Source organism: Histomonas meleagridis (genome assembly GCF_020186115.1).
Source record: "Histomonas meleagridis strain 2922-C6/04-10x chromosome Unknown contig_51, whole genome shotgun sequence".
In the NCBI taxonomy this organism is placed as follows: Eukaryota; Parabasalia; order Tritrichomonadida; family Dientamoebidae; genus Histomonas; species Histomonas meleagridis.
This window is the reverse complement of record NW_027150894.1, coordinates 472,916-492,529: the sequence shown is the minus strand read 5'-3', so window position 1 is coordinate 492,529 and position 19,614 is coordinate 472,916. Positions and strand designations below refer to the sequence as shown.

Genomic DNA, 19,614 nt, shown 5'->3' with positions numbered 1-19,614 from the left:
TCAATAAACTATTCAATAGCCACACCATTAAACTTGAAGAAAAATTCCATAAAACAAAGAATACAATTCTAAATAATGAAAGAAACACTTACAAATTTTGAACTATTACTATATGAAATTTGTTCATTTCTAACAAAACAATGTTTCATGAAAACTTATGAAGTATTTTTTTTCTATAGCAAAATGTATTATTTATTATATAACTCTAAATTAACAGATACAAGGAGATATGTATGTAGAAATGAGGAAACCATTCATCATTTGCAGGTGCACATAAACTTTTCATTGTGCTTCTTTGCATTGCTCATCATTCAGTTGTATTATGACACTGAACGTGGAGTTATTTGGGTAGGAGAAAAAGTTCCTGTAAACCGGCAAAGAACGTAAAAAAAATGCGGAGTGAGAAGCGCAGCCGCAATTACCATCATCGTTTCCATCAACGCACTTTCCAACGCCATCGATATTTACTGAATATCCATAATTTTCACAAACCCATGAGCACCAACAATAAAACTCAGTTCGGTTCAATTCAAACTTATGATCTTTGTGTCTGAATTTGCCGAATCTTCTGTCATGGCCAAATGATTTTGTTAATATGTCATTATATTCAATATTTGGAGTGGTAATATATATACAAAATGGACAAATACGATGGAAAATTTGGTAAAGAGCTAATTCTAAATCATTTGGTTCCAAATGTTCCATTAATTCTAACATTGTGATAAATGGACAACAGAGATTTTGATGAACAAAATCATTGCTAAAATTGGTAACATCTTGGTTGAATAAAAATATTGGAAATGATCTTGAATTTGAATAAAAAACTTGTGGAGCAGATAAATAATTAGATCCTTTTTGAAGAGCTCTTAAATCTTTGTCAGCTCCAACAATGAATTGTAGATTCCCCGGGTTTCGGCTTAAATAAAAAATAAAATCACAATCTGCACAACCAAGATCTAAAACATAATAGGGATTTATTTCTTGAATATAACGTAACGCATGGTGGTATCTTTGTGTATGAAGAGGACAAAAAAAAGGATTTGTGATTTGACAGGAATCCATTTCCTGGAACAAAAAAGACCATTTTTGAATTTTTAAATACTTTATTTTAGTGAAAACAAAAAGTGCTGGTTCAAAGACAGAGATGATGAATATAAGTTTGTTTCATAAAAAAGATAGTTAATAAACTTCATAAAATATACCATAACTTTATCTAGTTGTTTTGGTTTACTTTTTTGATATAGATAAGCTTCTTTTTGGATGATCTATTAAATGGCAATGCTTGATTGGAAAAAAATTCATCAATAAGAAATCTGATAATAAAATGCAAAAATTAAATTTTATCGAAAAATCAAGTTAAACATATCCATTAAATGCGATATAAATTGTTTTTGATTCATCAAATATTATGGAAAAAATATAACTTTCTCCAAAACAACAAATAGATTTTTACGATTCTTTGTACACTTAAAGTTGATAAGTTGATGATATTATATCCAAACAATGAAATAAAGTGCATTGCCAATTCCTCAAAAAAATAGGTTTAATCAAATAAATCCACTTTTTGTTCCAGAGCAATCAAAGATGTCTTTAGTAATTTCGCCAAAAAGAAGGATCAAAGTGCAGAATGTAGGTAATTTATGAATTTTGTATAGTTTACATAAAAGGTATTGAGTTCTTTTTACCAAAAGTGACATCTTTACACATCTTATCAAATTTCTGACAACCTACCGTCTATCAAAAATTGAATAAGATTTGAATTCAAATATTTGCGGTTGAGCATTCAATTAACGTTCTATGGAGAAAAGAAAAAAAGCTTTTTCCTGGGGTTAATAGAGAATTTCGAGGAAATATTTTGAGAATAAAAATACCACTGTATCAATTAATAATATAAATAAGTTTAAATTGCACTTAAAATGTAGATATCAAAATAAAAAATGATTTTTTTATTATAACTAACTCAAATCCCTTTCAATTTTTCAGACATTAAACAAAAGATAGGAGGTTTATGATTTTCTTGTTTCCTTGTCTTTCTTATGCATTATTTGAAATTATTATTGATAAAAAGATTCACATTACAGCAGAAAGTTTGAATCAAGCATATTATGAAGCATTAAACATTGATAATTCGACAAACTTTTCAGATGTTGAAATCGTGAGTGGTGAAGTTATTTATAATGAAATTGATTCTGACCAATGGGAAATGATTCTTAATTTTTCTGTTTCTGGAGATGTTAATATTAATTCCTATACATTATACCTAATTTTCTTGAATTTAATACATGTAGAAAACATTTACCTAGGTGTTACATTAGGAACTGATTCCGTTTTGAGTTTCATTTCTTGTAGAAATCTGAAATATATTTCTTTTGCAAATATTTTTCGAATTGAGCCATATATGTTTTTAAGGTATGTCAAATTGATAACAGTTGATCCTCCTACGTTGTCTTATGTTGGTGAAGGTGCTTTTCAAATGCGTGTAAGTTTTGAATCAAGCATATCATGAAGCATTAAACATTGATAATTCGACAAATTTTTCAGATGTTGAAATCGTTAATGGCGAATATATTTTCAATGAAGTCGATAATAATCAGTGGGAAATGATTCATAATCTTACTATTTCTAGTGATGTTAATTTTGATTCATATGACTTATTTTTGATTATCCCAATGTTAATACAAATAGAAAATATTTATTTGGGTATTACAATAAAACGTGATTCCTATTTGAATTTCGAGAATTTTGAGCATTTGAAATATATTTTTTTTGCAAACATTTCCCAATTTAATACAAATATGTTTTCATATTGTAATAACCTGGTTGCTGTTGAAGCTCCTACGTTGGCTTGTATTGGTGAGTATACGTTTCGAATGTGTAAAAACCTTAAATCAATTTCATTTCCAAACGTTATAGAAATAGATGATTATGCATTTTCTTGCTGTGCAGCACTACAGAGTGTTAGTTTTCCTCAACTCAAAAATTGTGGATCTAACGCTTTTGAATATTGTCCAATCACAACAATAAGTTTTCCATTTCTCAGCGAAGTTTCTCCATATATGTTTTCTTCATGCGGAAACATGGAAACTGCTTATTTACCAAATGTTACTACGATTGGTGCTTATGCTTTTTTGCATTGCTTCAGCTTAGTCGATGTAAACATCACAAAAGTTGAATACATTTGTGAAGGAGCGTTCAATTATGCATACAATCTCAGAACCCTCGAATTACCTTCAATTATAAATGTTGGCGGACCTTTTCTTGTTGAATGTTCTAGGCTAATCAATATTTCTTTACCCAATGCAATTCGTGTTCCAGATTATATGTTTGCTAATTTATCAAACACGTTACATATATATATTCCCAAAAGTTGTTTCTATTGGAAAACATTCATTTGAACAATATTTTTTCGGTGAGAATACTTTTGAACAACTTAAAATCAAAGAAATTGATGATTACGCATTTTCAGGTTGTGTTTGTTCTGATGATTTAACATTTGATTATTGTGAATATGTTGGAAATTTTGCGTTTTGTAATACGCTTGTATTTGGTATTTCATTACCAAATCTTAAATCATGTGGAAATTATTCGTTTTGTTCATTTGGTTATATTGAAGAATTATATTTTCCTAATCTTGAAAGTTGTGGTGATTATTCATTTTCATATAATTTTAATTTGATTAATGTTACATTTCCTTCATTAATTACGATTGGAGATTCGCCATTTGAAGAATGTCCAAATTTAGAGATCATGAATTTACCAAATTTAGTTCAAGTAAATGATTATTTTATATCTAATGTTAATATGAATCATTTTGAGTTTTTAAAAATTAAAATATATTGGATCTAATTCATTTACGAAAGCATGTGATAAAGTTGAAAATATTAATTTTCCAGAAGTCATCTCAATTGGTGATTATTTTTTAAAAGATTGTCAACGAATTCGAAGTATTTCATTACCAAACGTAGAAAATATTGGTAAATATGCATTTTATAATTGTAGTAATTTAATTGAAGTTTCATTACCAAAAATTAAAATATTTTTGACTCAGAATTATTTTATTATTGTAATTTAATTGAAAATATTTCATTCCCAGCACTTGAAACTATTGGTAATAATTTTTTAATTCATTGTTATAATATTAAAATAATAAATTTACCAAAAGTTCGAAATATTATTAATACAGCATTTTATAATTGTAGTTCGATTTATGAATTAAATTTAAATAATATCACGAATGTAAACGAAGGACCGATTGCTAAATATTGTAAGTCATTAAAAATCATTCACATGAATTCACTTGAAAGTTCACCAAGATTTTTATTTGCGCACATGCAAAGTCTTGAAGAAGTTTCATTAAGAAAATTAAAAATTACGAAAAGTTATTTATTTTATAATTGCACAAATTTACGAAACATTAATATGCCAAACTTTGAAACAATGATTGAATCTGATTCAGGTTATGAATTTGCATATTGTTCATCACTCGAAACAATAAAATTACCATCAATAGAAGAATTCTATGGTCGAAATACATTTCAGAATTGCACATCATTAGTAGCAATTAACTTTTCAAAAGCGATAAGAATTGTCGAATATATGTTTTTAAACTGTATTAATTTGATTTACATTGAAGTACCCAAAGTTACAATACTTTCATCATATTGTTTTAAAGATTGCATATCATTAAATGAAGCTGGATTTACAAGTGTTACCTTTTTTGAAGGCGATGGACATTTTTCAGGATGTGTTAACTTAGAAAAAATTTATCTTCAAAAGTTAAATGAAGTATCAAATAACGCGACAAAAATATTTGAGAATTGTAAACGCTTAACAATTATTTGGTTACCATCTTCTCCACCAAAAACATTTAATGAATATATATTTTCAACTATAAAAAAAGGAAACTTAAGTATTTGTTTGCCAGCTAAAGACGCTTATGAAAATTATGGAAACGATTGTGGTGTATCAACATGTCCTAAAAATTATTGGAAAGGAATAAATATTGAAATTGATGATGATTTAATTCAGGAATGTATTTATTTACAGAATGATAATGGCAACAAAATACTACTCATTGCACTCTTATGCATATTAATTCCGGCTTTTTTGGTAATATGTACTTATATACTGTTGCTTTACTTATTTAAAAAGAATAAACAAGAAAAAGAATCACTCGAAACTACGCCTCACTTAAATATTTCGATCATTGATCCCATTTAAAGAATTTCGGTTTTATTATTAAATATTATGTCTATTTTTTTAATTTTTTATTTGGAATATAAGCAGAACTTATAGCATGAGAGTTTTGGTATAATAATTTGTAATTCAACATATTAAAATATTTTTAAATTAGTGGTCTAAAACATGAAAAATATTATAATGATGCAAGTGCAGCTGTTAATTCAGATGCAGTTGTAGTTAATAATTGGGACATTACAAATATTTGCACTGCTTATACAGCCTTTCAAACCATTGGGTGTAAAATGATATTATTTCCACAAACATTAACAAACGGAATTACGTTATCCATTGTTCGATATGGACAATCTGTAGATGAATTAATTCAAATTACTTCTTTAGATTCAGGATATGTATATGATTGTGATATTACTATGGATTTGATAACATAAACTTTTACGAAGTCAAATACTTTTTCTCATACATTTACATCATCTAATACATTTTCGAATACTTTTACACAATCAAATACATTTTCGAATTCAAATTCATTTACTCAATCAAATGCATTCACCGAATCGAATTCATTTTCTAACACATTTACTATGTCAAACACGTTCTCACAATCAAATACATTCTCAAATACATTTTCAAATTAAGATTTATTTACTAAGTCAAATACATTTACAGAATCATTAAAGTTTAATGAACGATATACGTATTCCATAACTATAATATATTCTATTGTATTTGAAGAGACTCATAGTATGACACAGGTGTATAATACAGCTACAATAATAATAATCGTAGTCGTATGTATAGTTGTAGTTATTGTGATCATATGTTTAGTTGTCGTTTTATATATTCGTCATCAAAGAAATAACATACAGCAAACAGAAAAGGCTGAAAGTGTTGAATAGAAACTGAAACAACTAAAATGACTCATATTTGATGACCCATTTGCAGATGATTTCGTGGAAGATAATCGTATAAACATCTGATAAATTAAATAGCTTTAGTAAACATTTATGGTTTGTATCTCAAAAATTTTTGGTTTCCAATATATTTGGGGGTGCCCACAACGATCGTGATGACGGCCGTTTATTTCATAATTTTGAAGAATTCAACAATTGTTTTACACACTTTTTAATTGAGTTCAATATACCAATATATTTTCTTGCTATTAAGCATAGAAATTAGGTGTGACATCTACAAAATGTGTATTCATTGAAGAATGTATGTTAACATGTAGCAAGAGCAAACTCATTCATATAATGATAAGAAATTGGATGAGAAAAATATATAAAACAATTAATTTTTTTCAGTAAATGATTTTTGGATTTGTTCTTGGCTTTTGTTAAATCGATTTTGCAGCAAAAAACATAAAGTCTAAATTTGAGTGCTTTACCTGTTTCAAAAAAATTAAACCGACCGTATATAAACTTCCATTTTATGCGAGAATGAACACCAAAAATAAAAGCTTGATCAAAAAACTTTTTTGAGTGATACTAAGTATGGAAAAGCATATATCAATATCTTTTTGTTACTCTAAATAAAAAAGTTTTCCAAATTCAATTTATGATATCTTATCCAAAAAATTATAAATAATCATAAATATATAATTTATTAACTCAAATACCAAAAATAATATCATACGATTTGTTTTATATTATCGAAACGATATTGTTTCCATACCGAACTTTGACTGTTTTGGAACAACATCGATTCCAACTCATTATTCACAAACAAAACATTTAAAACAGCGTTTTCTGTATCGAACATAATTAACTTTGGTGTCAACTCCTTTGTATTATTTATGTCGCGTCTGATTTCGAAGATAGTTCTTTTCCCAGTTATGTCCCATCCTCTGATTACATTATCTCCGCCGCCCGTAAACAGAAACTCATGTCCAAAATAGTTACCATGTGTCAATGATATTATAGGGCCTTCGTGGATGAAGAATTGGTTTATTGAACAGAGGCTTTTAATGTCCCATTCATTGGCAGTCATATCTTTGGAACCGGAAAATAAAATTGTTCCATCTTTTGATGATAATGAAGTGATTCCATCAACATGTAAGATTAACCGGCCAACGATTTTGCCTCTTTCATTCATGAGATGTATCGTGGGATATTGATCGGATGCTACTGCTAAGACTCCATCTAATCCACAAATTGATGTAACAGGACTTCTGCCATTAAATGTGGTACAAAATGTATTATGTGGTTTCTTGCCGCGACTCCAATCAATTAAATCAAAATTTAAGCCTTGTCTACGGGCTATTTCTTCATTTAAATTATTCTTAAATGTGTCTGGATTACTTGAATTTGTAGCGCCAGGTTGATCCTTGAGCCAAAGGGATATAACACGGTCTGTTCCAACAACTATATATTGATCCCAAATACAAATGCATGATTGGGCTAAACAACGAGCACCAACTTCAAAGTTATCAATTGGCTCAAGCGTCTCCATACTAAATGATTTTAAGCGACAATCAGCTTGAATCCATATTTTTCCATCGGATTCATCGATGACCATTGAATTTGCTTCTTTGAAAAACCCTGTTGATATCTCTTTCCCACCATATTTTAGAGTGTGACTACTGTTTACACGGTTCTTATAAACATAGGCAAATTTGCTCTGAGATGAAAAACAACCGCACTGGATGCCCGTTAACTCCTCTTCGTTTGTTTGGCACTTTCCTTTGTAAAAGTTGAGAAGGGGTTCGTTATTTTCTATACTTTTTGGGATTTTGCGGGAAATGGGCCATTCAAAGAGGATTTCGTCAGATATTTTCTCGCGTAAGGTTTGGATTTGATCATGTCTTTTACCCGCATATGATTCTGATGTAATAGATAACATACGAGTTACACCAAATGAACTTGGTGTAGCAATTTGATTGTTTCTGTTAATTGGCGAAATGCGATCAATTTTAAGTTGATCATGCATTTGTCGAAGAACTTCATTAAATCGAATTTCAATATCAAATAACATTTTTAATCGATCATTATCTGGTTTCTTGATTTGAGAGTTGGCCCGATGACTCAAATCAAGAAGGACATTATAATGTGAAAATTTTAGAGAATCAAGGGTATCAAAATCTAAATCTTCTTTTGGAATTTCTGGAAGTTTAGGAATATCATCTTCTGCTTCATTTGTTTCTTCGCGCTCTGAAACATATAAATTAAAATATGTGTTTATTTCTTCTTTTGCTGGAATTTGAGGAAGAACAAATTGATTAGGAGAACTTCTTAGAGCCTGAACTTCTGCTGTTTCTATTGGGCGATCCTCATTTTGCGTTGGCTCTGGTTCATCTACTTGAAAACTAGGTTTGATGTTTGGATCTATAGCAAATTGTGGAGTTATTTGTGGGGTTAGAATTCTGTCTGTTTTATTAAGGAATTTGGTTTTATTATTATTGAACCAAAGTCGGATTTTCTTTTGGGGCCATCTTTCTTTATCTCCAAGTTCGTTAAATGTTTTGTCAACCATTTCTTTTCTTTCTTTAGATCGCTCCGGTAAACTAAAATAATCCTTTAACCTTGGAATTAATATCTTAAATTCATCCTCGGTAGGATATTGCCTAGTATCGTCAATCCCAGAAATCATTAGATAGCTCTGACATGCTATATGAAATATCTGTATAAACGCGCCAAAAAAAATGAAAAGAACTCACAGATTATCACAACCTATAATTAGTAAAAAAATTGAACCACCAAAAAAGCCAAATAAAAATAAATCAAATCAAATGCCAAAAAAAGTTTTTGAAAAAGAAATTCAAAAAAAATCAAATTATGCATTAAAATATGTCACTCCATCAAATCCTAAAAGAAGAAAATCTTATGCATTTGACATTTCAAATGAAATTCCGAAATTAAATGTTGATATTCCAATGGTAGCTCAATCAAATGATAACTTTGATTCTGAATCTGAAGCTTCGGGGTTTGTTGATAATCTTGACAATAAGGATCCTGAAGAGATATACCAAATTTTTCAAAATTTGATTACAAGATATAAAAATGGAGTAAAACAGTTTCATGATTATCAAAAGTTAAAGACTCAAACTAAGAGGCAAATTGCAATGCTTAAGGATACAGTAGATGAGCTAAATATTATCCAAAAAAAAGTTGATGCAGAATATGAAAGATTAGATCTAGCAAACGTACCAATTATATCTGATGAAGGCAATTAAGAATCAAAACATGTTGAATAACAAGAGGTAGCAAATTCCTGAGTTTCAGACTTTTATATGAATTATTTTGTTTTATTTCTTGAAATAAAATCTCATGCTTTCACTCAAACAAAAATCACATATTTGAGGTTGGTAATGAATTTAGTTCTGCCAGAAAGGCTCAAGCGATTTTCATGTCCTTGTAAAAAATTATTAAAGCTTCAAATAAAAATGCAAATAATATAAATAAACAGTGCAACATATATACTATTTCATTTATGAATTTTATGATAAATTATTAAGAATTGAATGATCTCAAAAAGTTGATGATTTTTAAAAAAAGCATATTTAAGACCTCCCATTCTTATATATGTTGATTCATCATAGGTATAATAAAGTTTCGTTCATTAGAAAACAAAAACATTAATTTAAATTTATAAATGGTCTAATCACATGAGAAATTGAATTCAAGACGATCAAAAACTTTGAGTGTCTGGAAAAACAAAAAGTTTTATTTAAAACTGAATGTTATGATATATTTCAAAAATAAGTTATATTTCTCTTAAAAATTTTAGAATGTGTAATAATTATTTTTTATATCATCTGTTTGGTTCAATGCTAAAAAGTGACTTTTTCTCCAATTAAATATGATTTAAAAGCTCATATTTATTATATATTCCATTTATATTATTTACTATAATTTATCCAATTAAAAATTCAAAATTTGAAAATTGACTTGCAAATCAGCTGATTTTTTGAAAAATTGCATTCCAGAAAATTGGTAAGAAAGATTTTAACCAACACTTAATATAATATTTATATTTCCACAAAGTGATTATATTTTGAGTTTGCAGTAATATAAAAAAATTTCCTTCTTTTGTCACTTTTATGTGAATTTTCAATTGTTTTACCATATATTACAAAGATTATGATACCCTCGAAAGATTCTCGTGTCCAAAGATCTATTAAGAAAAAACGATTAATAAAAAATAACAATCACAATGAATGGCAAACTCTTTTATCAATTAGCAACATAATTTTTAGTTTAGACGCTAATAATATTTCTCAAAGAGCAAAATCTTTAATAAATATAATTGATGATACATATCCAATTACATTCAATATGATTATAATTCAGATGACTTGTTCATTGTTTGCTACGAAAATGCATGATATTAACGTATATTTAAAATTTTTAAATGAAATTGAAAAACATGAAGAAGATAAAAATATCAAATATAAAATTTTTGATGTTTTCACTATTTTCATAGTGAATCATACTAATGAATCAAATTTTATTCTCAAGAATTTGTGTGAACAAGATTTTATTCAACATAAACTTAAAAAATCATTTATTCCTAAAAGCAAATTATTAAATTTTTTTACTTATAAACAAAATAAAGAAAACAAGAAAACACTTTTTGACATCGTTACTGAAGAACTTTCAAAGAATGATTGGGAACTTCATAAGAAATTAATTAGAGAAGGAGTTAATCCTAATGAAATTGCAAAAATCATTCGAAATGATGAAGTAGAAAAACTTCAAGAAATATCATCACAAACAAATTTTGATTTTAATCAAACAATTAAACCATCACCTTATGAAAGATATTCATTTATTAATCATAAAAATGTTACATTAATTGATTATGCAGCATTTTTTGGATCAGTTAAATGTTTTAAATATTTACTTATAAATGGAGCAAAAATAGAAAACACAGGTAAATATGCAATTGCAGGCGGAAATGAAGAAATCATTCATATATGTGAACAAAATCATTCATCATTTGAAAATGCATATGAAACAGCAATTCAATTTCATCGAAATGATATCTTTCATTATCTTTTTGAAAATAAAATTGTTGAGATTGAAAATATAGAAGATTTAGGAATAATATGTATTCAACACCATAATTACGATATTTTTACATATTTACAAGAAAAAGGGATGAAAATTTATGTTAATTTTATTGTTGAAGCAGCAAAAATTGGTAATTTATTTTTAGTTCAGCATTTTCTGAATGGAAAACAAATTCCATATTATTTAACGAATCAATATTATGTACAAGCAGGAAATAATGAACTTGTTGAATATATTCTTGATAAAGAAGATGCTAATATTCGTGAAAATATTATTTTCCATAATTTTATGTTTTAAAAAATATTTAAAATTTATTTAATTTATATTGTCCATTGATTATAGCTGTTGAAAATGGATTTATAAAAATAGTTAAATTATTTTTGGAAGAAGAAGGAATCGATGTTAATATGGAAGATCTTTATTTGTATTATTTAAAATTTGTTTTGATAATTTAGAATTTCAAAATAACATTTGGAAATTGCTTATAATATTTAATTCACCACTTATTGTAGCATGTAAGAAGAGATATGTAGAAATAGTAAAATTGCTTGCTGAACATCAAGGAACTAATATCAATATTAAAAATATTTATTTTTTTTATTTGGTCGTAATTTTAATACAGCACTTATGTTCGCAGTTGAGTATAATTATATAGAAATAGTAAAAATTCTTGTTGAACATAAAGAAATTATGATTAATGCTAGAAATGTTGATTTATATTATTTTTGGTTTCTATTAAAATTTTCGAATAACAAAATAGTATTTGGATTTTATTTGAATAATTTCAAACATCACTTATGATTGCTTGTGAAAAAGGTTTGACAGAAATAGTTAAATTACTTCTAGAACAAGCAGGAATTAATGTCAATATTAAAGATTTTTATTTATCTTATTTAGTAGTTGTTTCAATAATTATATGTTTCAAAATAGTATGTGGAATTTAATTAAATCATTTAAAACGCCACTTATTTATGCAGTTGAAAACGATCACAATGAAATAGTTCAATTACTTCTTAAACAACCAGAAATTGATATTAATCTTCAAGATGCTTTCTATTTTTGTATGAAATTTCTTTCAATAATTTGAGAATTCAAAATATTATTTGGAAATTATTTAGTATATTTAATACAGCCTTCTTGAAAGCTGTCTGTAATAATAACATAGATATGATGAAATTACTTTATAAGCGTGAAGGATTTGATATCAATATGAAAGATATAAAATTCTTTCATAATTTTCTGTTTCAAAGTAATAAATGGGATTTATGATTAATATTTGATACAGCTCTTATGAAAGCATCATATGAAGGAAACGTAGAAGCTGTAAAGTTTATTCTTGAGATAGAAGGAATTGATATTAATGCCGAAAATTTCACCATTTTTTGTATGATTTTTATTAAAACATTTTTATGTTTCAATATAAATTTTGGAAATTATTAAATATATATGATACAGCACTTATTAAAGCATCTTATAAAAATAACATAAAAGTAATTAAATTACTGCTGGAACAAAAAGAAATAGATATTAACATCAAAAATATTTATTTAATTAAATTAAAATTTAACAAATTAATTTTTAATTTCAATGTAATATTCGGAAATTATTCTATTTGTTTAAAACAGCACTTATGAAAGCATCTGAAAATGGTTACATAGAAATAGTGCAATTGCTTGAATGAATTCCTTGATTAAAGAATAAAACTTAAAACTTATTTTAAAATATAAAAGTTGAACTATTTTTACTTTTGAAACATTTATAATGATTAATCACATATTATACATTAATAAAATGATATTATTTTTAGCCATTATACTCAACAATCAAAGATCATTGAAAATAAAATATTTTATTTTATTATAAAATATAAATTTTTAGAAACTGAATAGAATTTTGTGATTATGATGAAAATTAAAAACAAATTACATGAAAATAAATCATTTCTGGATAAGTTAAATTATTTTACTAAACTTTTTTATTTTTCTTCATCTATACAAATATAAGGATTCTCTTTTTTTTTGTTATTAGTTCTTTTTAATAATGTCTAAGATGATAAGGATGTTCTTCAACAATGTTTACAGTCAACCAGACTTATTCACAAATATTCTATGAAATTGTCAATTTTGATATGACGTAAATTTTTTACTCAGGATTACAAACGGTCGATATTGAAAGACAAAAAAACAATAAAAAAATGAAATCCAACGACGAAAAAAAGGGAAATCCCGAGGTAAAATTCCCATTTTATCTCCCTTCATCAAAAGATCCAACACTTATGAAAGATAATTCTTCTCATTATGCACTTTTAACATATCCAAGAGATGAAGTTATGATTCCTGCTTGTAAAATCATTGTAAGCTATATCGATAAAGACCCATCAGCAATTCCTTTAAATTCTAAAAAAAGAATTAAGTTTTTAATGGAATTCTTAGCTGTTGCATTATCAATGACCATTGATGATCATAAATTAATGCAATGTGCCCTAGATGTTTATCATGAGTTTCTTAAAGACATGTCTTTCTTTGGGTCACCACAAAGGCAAAACAAATATATTCGAAGGATTCTTATGCAATTATCAATTCCGTTTCAAATGAACCATCCAGTTTCCCAAGACGTCACAAAGGATGCTTTTTATTCGGTTTTGAGTGGTATTTTATATTGTTATAATGATATTCATTTAAATTATTCTCGAGTATTCGATCAAGAAACATGGATTGTCCTTATTAATACCCTTATTAACATTTTGGATACAATCACAGTTAAACATTCTGCAACACTTACATTGATTCTTGGTGAGAAACATCATTCACTCAAACAAGCAGTAGCAAATGTACTATTCTCAGCATTATATACCAGTGGAATAAAAGAAGATCATGTATGGAAGCGTATTGGAAGGTTTTTCTCTGATTGGAGTAATGACATTGATTTTATTAAATCATGGGGTGAAAATACTATTCGATTATTCAACTATTTTCTTCATAAAATCTACAATATCCCAATAGATGCCAATAGTAATCCATTTGTTGGTGGTATTTTTATCAAAGGAAAAGAAATTGATGATCAATCAATTTCTTATATTCTTGTTAATTCAGTATCGCCAGTTGATGGAAACAAAATACACTCACTCAAAGGAACACTTGATCAAGCAAGTTCTATTTGTGAAACTCTTTATAAGATCGCACGCTCGGCATCAAAAACGTTATCAAAATTGTTAACTAACCGTTTCCCCGCTGTCACTTTTTTACAACTATTTGGCAAATTATTATATTCTGACATTAAAAATTCTGAATCACCAAAAGAAGAATTTGATGTTGTTATATCCAAAAACATCACGACGATGATGCGAATCATGAAACATTTTGAAGTTGATAATTCCGAGAATATCTATTATAAGATGATTACATATATCTTAAAATTCCTTAAGAAAGAATATCCTTTTTGTATCAAATCATTTTATAATTATTTATCCAAATCGTTTTCACATAATTATCAATTTATTCCATACCTATCAGAAGTGTCATTATTAAACATGCAGAACATTGATTATTCAGAAACTCCAACTGATTTATTCGAACCAATGAAACTTTTATCGAATACATTTGATTCATTAATTAGTTCACAAGTCATATTACGTAATGACAAAAAGTTTTCTGATATGTATAGTAGTTTATTAGACCCATTTACTAAGTTTCCATCACATTACAAAATCGTTTTATATAAATTTATATGTAATTCATTTGAACTTATTGATTATCCCATCTTTAAACAAATAAATGATATCTTTTCTAACTTAGAGAATTATGAACAAATCGAAAACGGAATTAGTTTCATCTCCGGATTAATTAATTACATTAGCGCAATAATTCGAGCGCGTCCACAATTAAGTAAAGCATTTTTAGAAGAACATGTCTTAAATTCGATTTTGGATTGCGCGAATAAAGTCAAAGAAAATCCACACGTATTAATATCGGTTCTATTGTTGTTAATAACATTAATCGAATGGGGCGAAGACATATTCCATCAGAGACAAGAACTCGAAATGTTTTATCCGTTTTATAATAAGTTAAGCGCTTATTTAGCGAATAAAGAATCGGCAAAAACTTATAATTATCATTTGCCGATTATTAACTTGTTAAGTAATATTGTAGTGTCAAGAATTGATGCACATATTCCAATCCTTGATTACTTCTCAAGGAAATTGGACTCTTCATTAACAATTAACGAAGAATTAATCATCAAAAAATACGCAATTAATAACCCGGTAATAAATTATTATACGGTACAAGAAAAATTGTTGGTTTCATTCATCGAAAAAAGTGACGGAACTGGGCCGTTAGTGGTGTTCGCTCGTGGTTCTTTCGGTAAAACAATTTGGATCGTATCGGATAACATAAAGTCAACTTCGCCTGAGCCAAAACTGGCAAACGATATCGTCAAAACCGCTCTGCCGCAGCCACCCCAAATTGATGTGAAGCCGATACAGCTCCAGGGCACCCCAATCGAGGACATTTCAAAAGTGAATTTGAATGAGTTAAAGGCTGAAGATGATAAGTTATTACAAAAGTTTGGAAAAGAATATCAAACTTGGTTGGAATGGGATTACTTTGGATTTTATCCGAATTTCAATCAACCAATTGTTGCAAAAAGACCAAAAGTCATTGATTTCTTAACAACTATTGGTATTTTGGATTCGAATAACTCACTTTCCGTAAGATTACAACTTAATAAGGAACATGTGTTATCTGTTATAAAACGATTTGATGAACTTGAAAAATTAAATGTAAATGTTATTCCAGTTTTACATGTTACTTGCGAAGATGATGCCCTCTTGTTTAAGCCCGCACATCATAAGAGAGTTTCGCAGTTACTTCAGCAATTTATGCGTGAAATAAGTGAGCCAATGGTCGTAAGTGATACTGCGGCTAAAGATCACAAATTACCTCCTTTAAGAACTACGGTACCTATTATCCCATCTTCAAACTCTGTATCCGCTTTAGTATGTCCTTCCATGGCTAAAGCTGAAGATGGCGCAAAGACCATTTTCAATATGGCACGCGAATCGGTTATACACATAATTTTCAATGAAACCGATTTCGATCTGAAAATTAGTAAGGATTATCTGAAAAGTGACCAAATGGTTTTGATCATAAAACCGACATTAAACGGTCTCTATCACGTGAAGAAATTATCCAACTTTAAGGATATGTTAACACCATTCGGTGAACAACAGACAATGACAGCCGAAGGAATAGCTTTCGGTTTATCAATATGCGGTGATGCAATTGTGCCTTTGATGTCTGTGAAAGAATTTAATGACGCATGCAATAAGAGATTAGAGTTAATAAGAGAATTATGTAATGTTCCAATAGTGAAGGAACTGTCAGTTGTGGCGGCGACACAAATTTAATAAAATTCTTTTTGGGGAAATTTTACACTTAACTATTTTCATAATTAAAATTCATAGTTTGGTATCATTTTGCTAATTTTCTTTTTACTTAAACAGAAGAAATTTGTAATATCAAATAATTATGGATATTGTTTTTAAGAAGCTGAAATTAAATTTAATTCTTTTTGGGAAATTTTATCACTTAACAATTTTCATAATTTAATTCATAGTTTGGTATCATTTTGCTAATTTTTGATAATTTTCTTTTTACTTAAACAGAAGAAATTTGTAATATCTAATAATCATAGATATTGTTTTTAAAAAGCTGAAATTAAATTTAACACATTCACAAAAACTTTGCTTAATATTTTAAGCAAACAATAAAAAATTAAGAATATATTTTTATTGATTCAACAATTTCTAGTTTCAGTAACATATTATTTTTTTGTTTTATATAAACAATTAAAAGTTAAAAAAAAAATTATTAATTATTTTCATATTTACAACCAAAAAGAAATTCATTTTAAAGTAATAACTCTATTTTACATATGTAACTTAAGTCATATTGGCAATTTAATTCTCTTTTCCTTTGTCTTAAACAGTTCCTTTCCGTAGTACAGGAGTGGCCTTGGCGGTCCCTGGTTCCATCTGCTCCACCAAATCCTTGTTGCGGTACAGTTCGGGCATTCCGTTCCATATATCCACGGGGCGAAATACAAATAGCACAGCACGCACAGTATGATCAGCGTCATGCAAACGAAGCCTCTCACAGATCTCAATCTAAACATTCGATCGATCAAAGCGGACAAATTCATCGAAGCGAACATCAAAGGAATTAAATAATGATAATGAAACATTGTTCTTGGAACGCCCAAAAACGGAATATATGAAACAGCCCATGAAAGCATGAACAACAAGTTCTGCCATCCAGCTCTCTTGAACAACAGCGACGGAAATGTTATCACCATTCCGAAGAATGTTGTCCAATATATTAATGGAGATCCCATGCAACAAATGCGTCGATTCGGCTTCGAATAGAAGGAAACGTATTTGTCGCCAAGATAAGGCCAATATTTGGGGTTAGACTCCCACGGATGAGGAATCTTGCTTCGCATGTTTATGCCGTTCATGACAATGTTCCAACGGATAAACCGTAGCAAATATGAAGATCGGGAAACTCGATTCCCCCAATAATATGTGTTGATCTTCTTCGGATCAGCAATGGTGTGGGAATCTTCTTTCTTGATGTAGTAGCCGTGATGGCCGGAAATGGGAGTGATCGCAAAATGGATTAACCAAGAAAGATATGTAATTAAAAAGGCAGGCATAAGAATGGCAATGGCACGGATAATGATTTCGAAAAGTGTGGGCTTTGCCATAAAAATCCAAATTATTTGTGATATGCCATCAACTGCAATGAGGCCAAGAGCTGTAAATTTGCAAGAACCGGCCATCCCAAGTGTAATACCAGCTAAAATAGCAAGTACAGTCCCTCCACGTCGAATAAATAATGAAAAACAAAAGAAATGTAACGCACAATAAAAATGAAGAACACCATCTGAGAGAATAAACTTGCTCTCAACTATCATGGAGGTGTCAAGGGCTACAAATAATGACGCTACTAATGAGGAAAATGGTGTAATGTAAAGTAACCTACAAGAACAATATATTAATGGTGCGCAAAAAGCAGAAAAAATGGCTGGAACCATCCTAATAATAACATAAACTGTTTCCGTGGTGGAGTATTGTCGGCCTAGTCGATCAAAATGTTCAATTTCGGTGCCTTTGTAACCTTGAAGATAGGTTAGAAGAGAAATGGTCATTTTTGCAAGAGGTGGATGGATGTCAAAATGAAAGAGATGTTGAATGTACCATTTCGTAAAATTTCCAAAATGGACTTCATCAAAAATGATGCAATCTGGATAAGAAATTGTCCAAAGCCTTGTGTAGAGAGAGACAATTCCAACAATTAGTACAAATATCACATCAATTGCCAAGAATGCCGAGTTTTGATCTTTTTCTCTCATTAAACAACGATCAATTTTTATTCATTTTTTGAAAACCACACAAAAATTCAAAAGTTAGTAAATTGTTTGTTTGTTGCTTGTTCGCTAGATATTGTTTCTCAGTGCCAAGGTTAGTTCATTAAAATATTAATGATAACAAATTAGACCAAAATGCACAATTGATCAAGTGCAGACCAAAATAACCAAATTTATTTTAAAATCACTAATCGAAACAAATAAATGGGGTTTATTTTCTCTTTCTTTTTATACAAAACAAAGTAAAATTACTTAACCAAGGTTGTGATGTAATTATATTTATTTTGTCTTGAATCTGTAAACATTGATATATTCATATTTTTTTTTAACGTCATATAATATTTGAAATTAACAGGGATAATATTTATATATTTTGTTTCATCATGTTACATTTTGTTTCACCTGGTACTTTTTGATATGACACAAAATGGTTCTATTTCTGTAATTTAAATTGTTGTATATTTGATTTATATCTATTTTTTTCCATTTATTTTTTTGTCATTTCCACAATATCAAAAGATTTTAATATAATGATATTGTATTTGCATGCAAACTTCAAATGTTTTTTTTATTGGAATAAATTCAAATAAAATTAAAAAATATAAACCAAAAAAAAAATTGTTTATATTGCCATGAATGTTCTTCATTTCAATGAATATATTTGTTTTATAAATACTATATTTTATGTGTTTTTCATGGAAAATTCACTTGAATTTACTGATATAAAATCATTTATATATTATTGAATTTCTTTAAATCGGATCAATAATCGAAATATTTAAATGAGGCACAGTCTCCAGTGATTCTTTTTCTTTTTTATACTTTCGACACAAATAAATAAATAGCACGTAACTACCTATGAACAACAAAACTACAACTCCTATACATATAAGTAAAGTATCAATCCAAGTCCAATTCGTCTCGTGATATCTATGTACATTACATTTTCTTGTTAAATCGTCATTAAGTGTGATAT

The 19,614-nt window shown here is 28.3% G+C and overlaps 3 protein-coding genes across 3 annotated transcripts; 1 reads left to right on the top strand and 2 right to left on the bottom strand.

Annotated features, from left to right (window-relative positions):
• Nucleotides 1–6,828: 6,828 nt before the first annotated feature.
• Nucleotides 6,829–8,787, bottom strand: GO595_007065 (TIR domain-containing protein; the record flags this gene model as incomplete). Its single annotated transcript, XM_067920488.1, has 1 exon — nt 6,829–8,787. The coding sequence occupies one exon, from the start codon at nt 8,785–8,787 to the stop codon at nt 6,829–6,831; it is 1,959 nt and encodes a 652-aa protein (XP_067772584.1).
• A 4,617-nt stretch (nt 8,788–13,404) lies between these two features.
• On the top strand, nt 13,405–16,617 carry GO595_007064 (uncharacterized protein; the record flags this gene model as incomplete). The annotated part of the gene is made up of 1 exon (XM_067920487.1): nt 13,405–16,617. One exon carries the CDS (start codon nt 13,405–13,407, stop codon nt 16,615–16,617), a length of 3,213 nt encoding a protein of 1,070 aa, XP_067772583.1.
• A 539-nt stretch (nt 16,618–17,156) lies between these two features.
• Nucleotides 17,157–18,419, bottom strand: GO595_007063 (Dolichyl-phosphate-mannose-protein mannosyltransferase; the record flags this gene model as incomplete). The annotated part of the gene is made up of 1 exon (XM_067920486.1): nt 17,157–18,419. The coding sequence occupies one exon, from the start codon at nt 18,417–18,419 to the stop codon at nt 17,157–17,159; it is 1,263 nt and encodes a 420-aa protein (XP_067772582.1).
• Between the last annotated feature and the right edge of the window lie 1,195 nt (nt 18,420–19,614).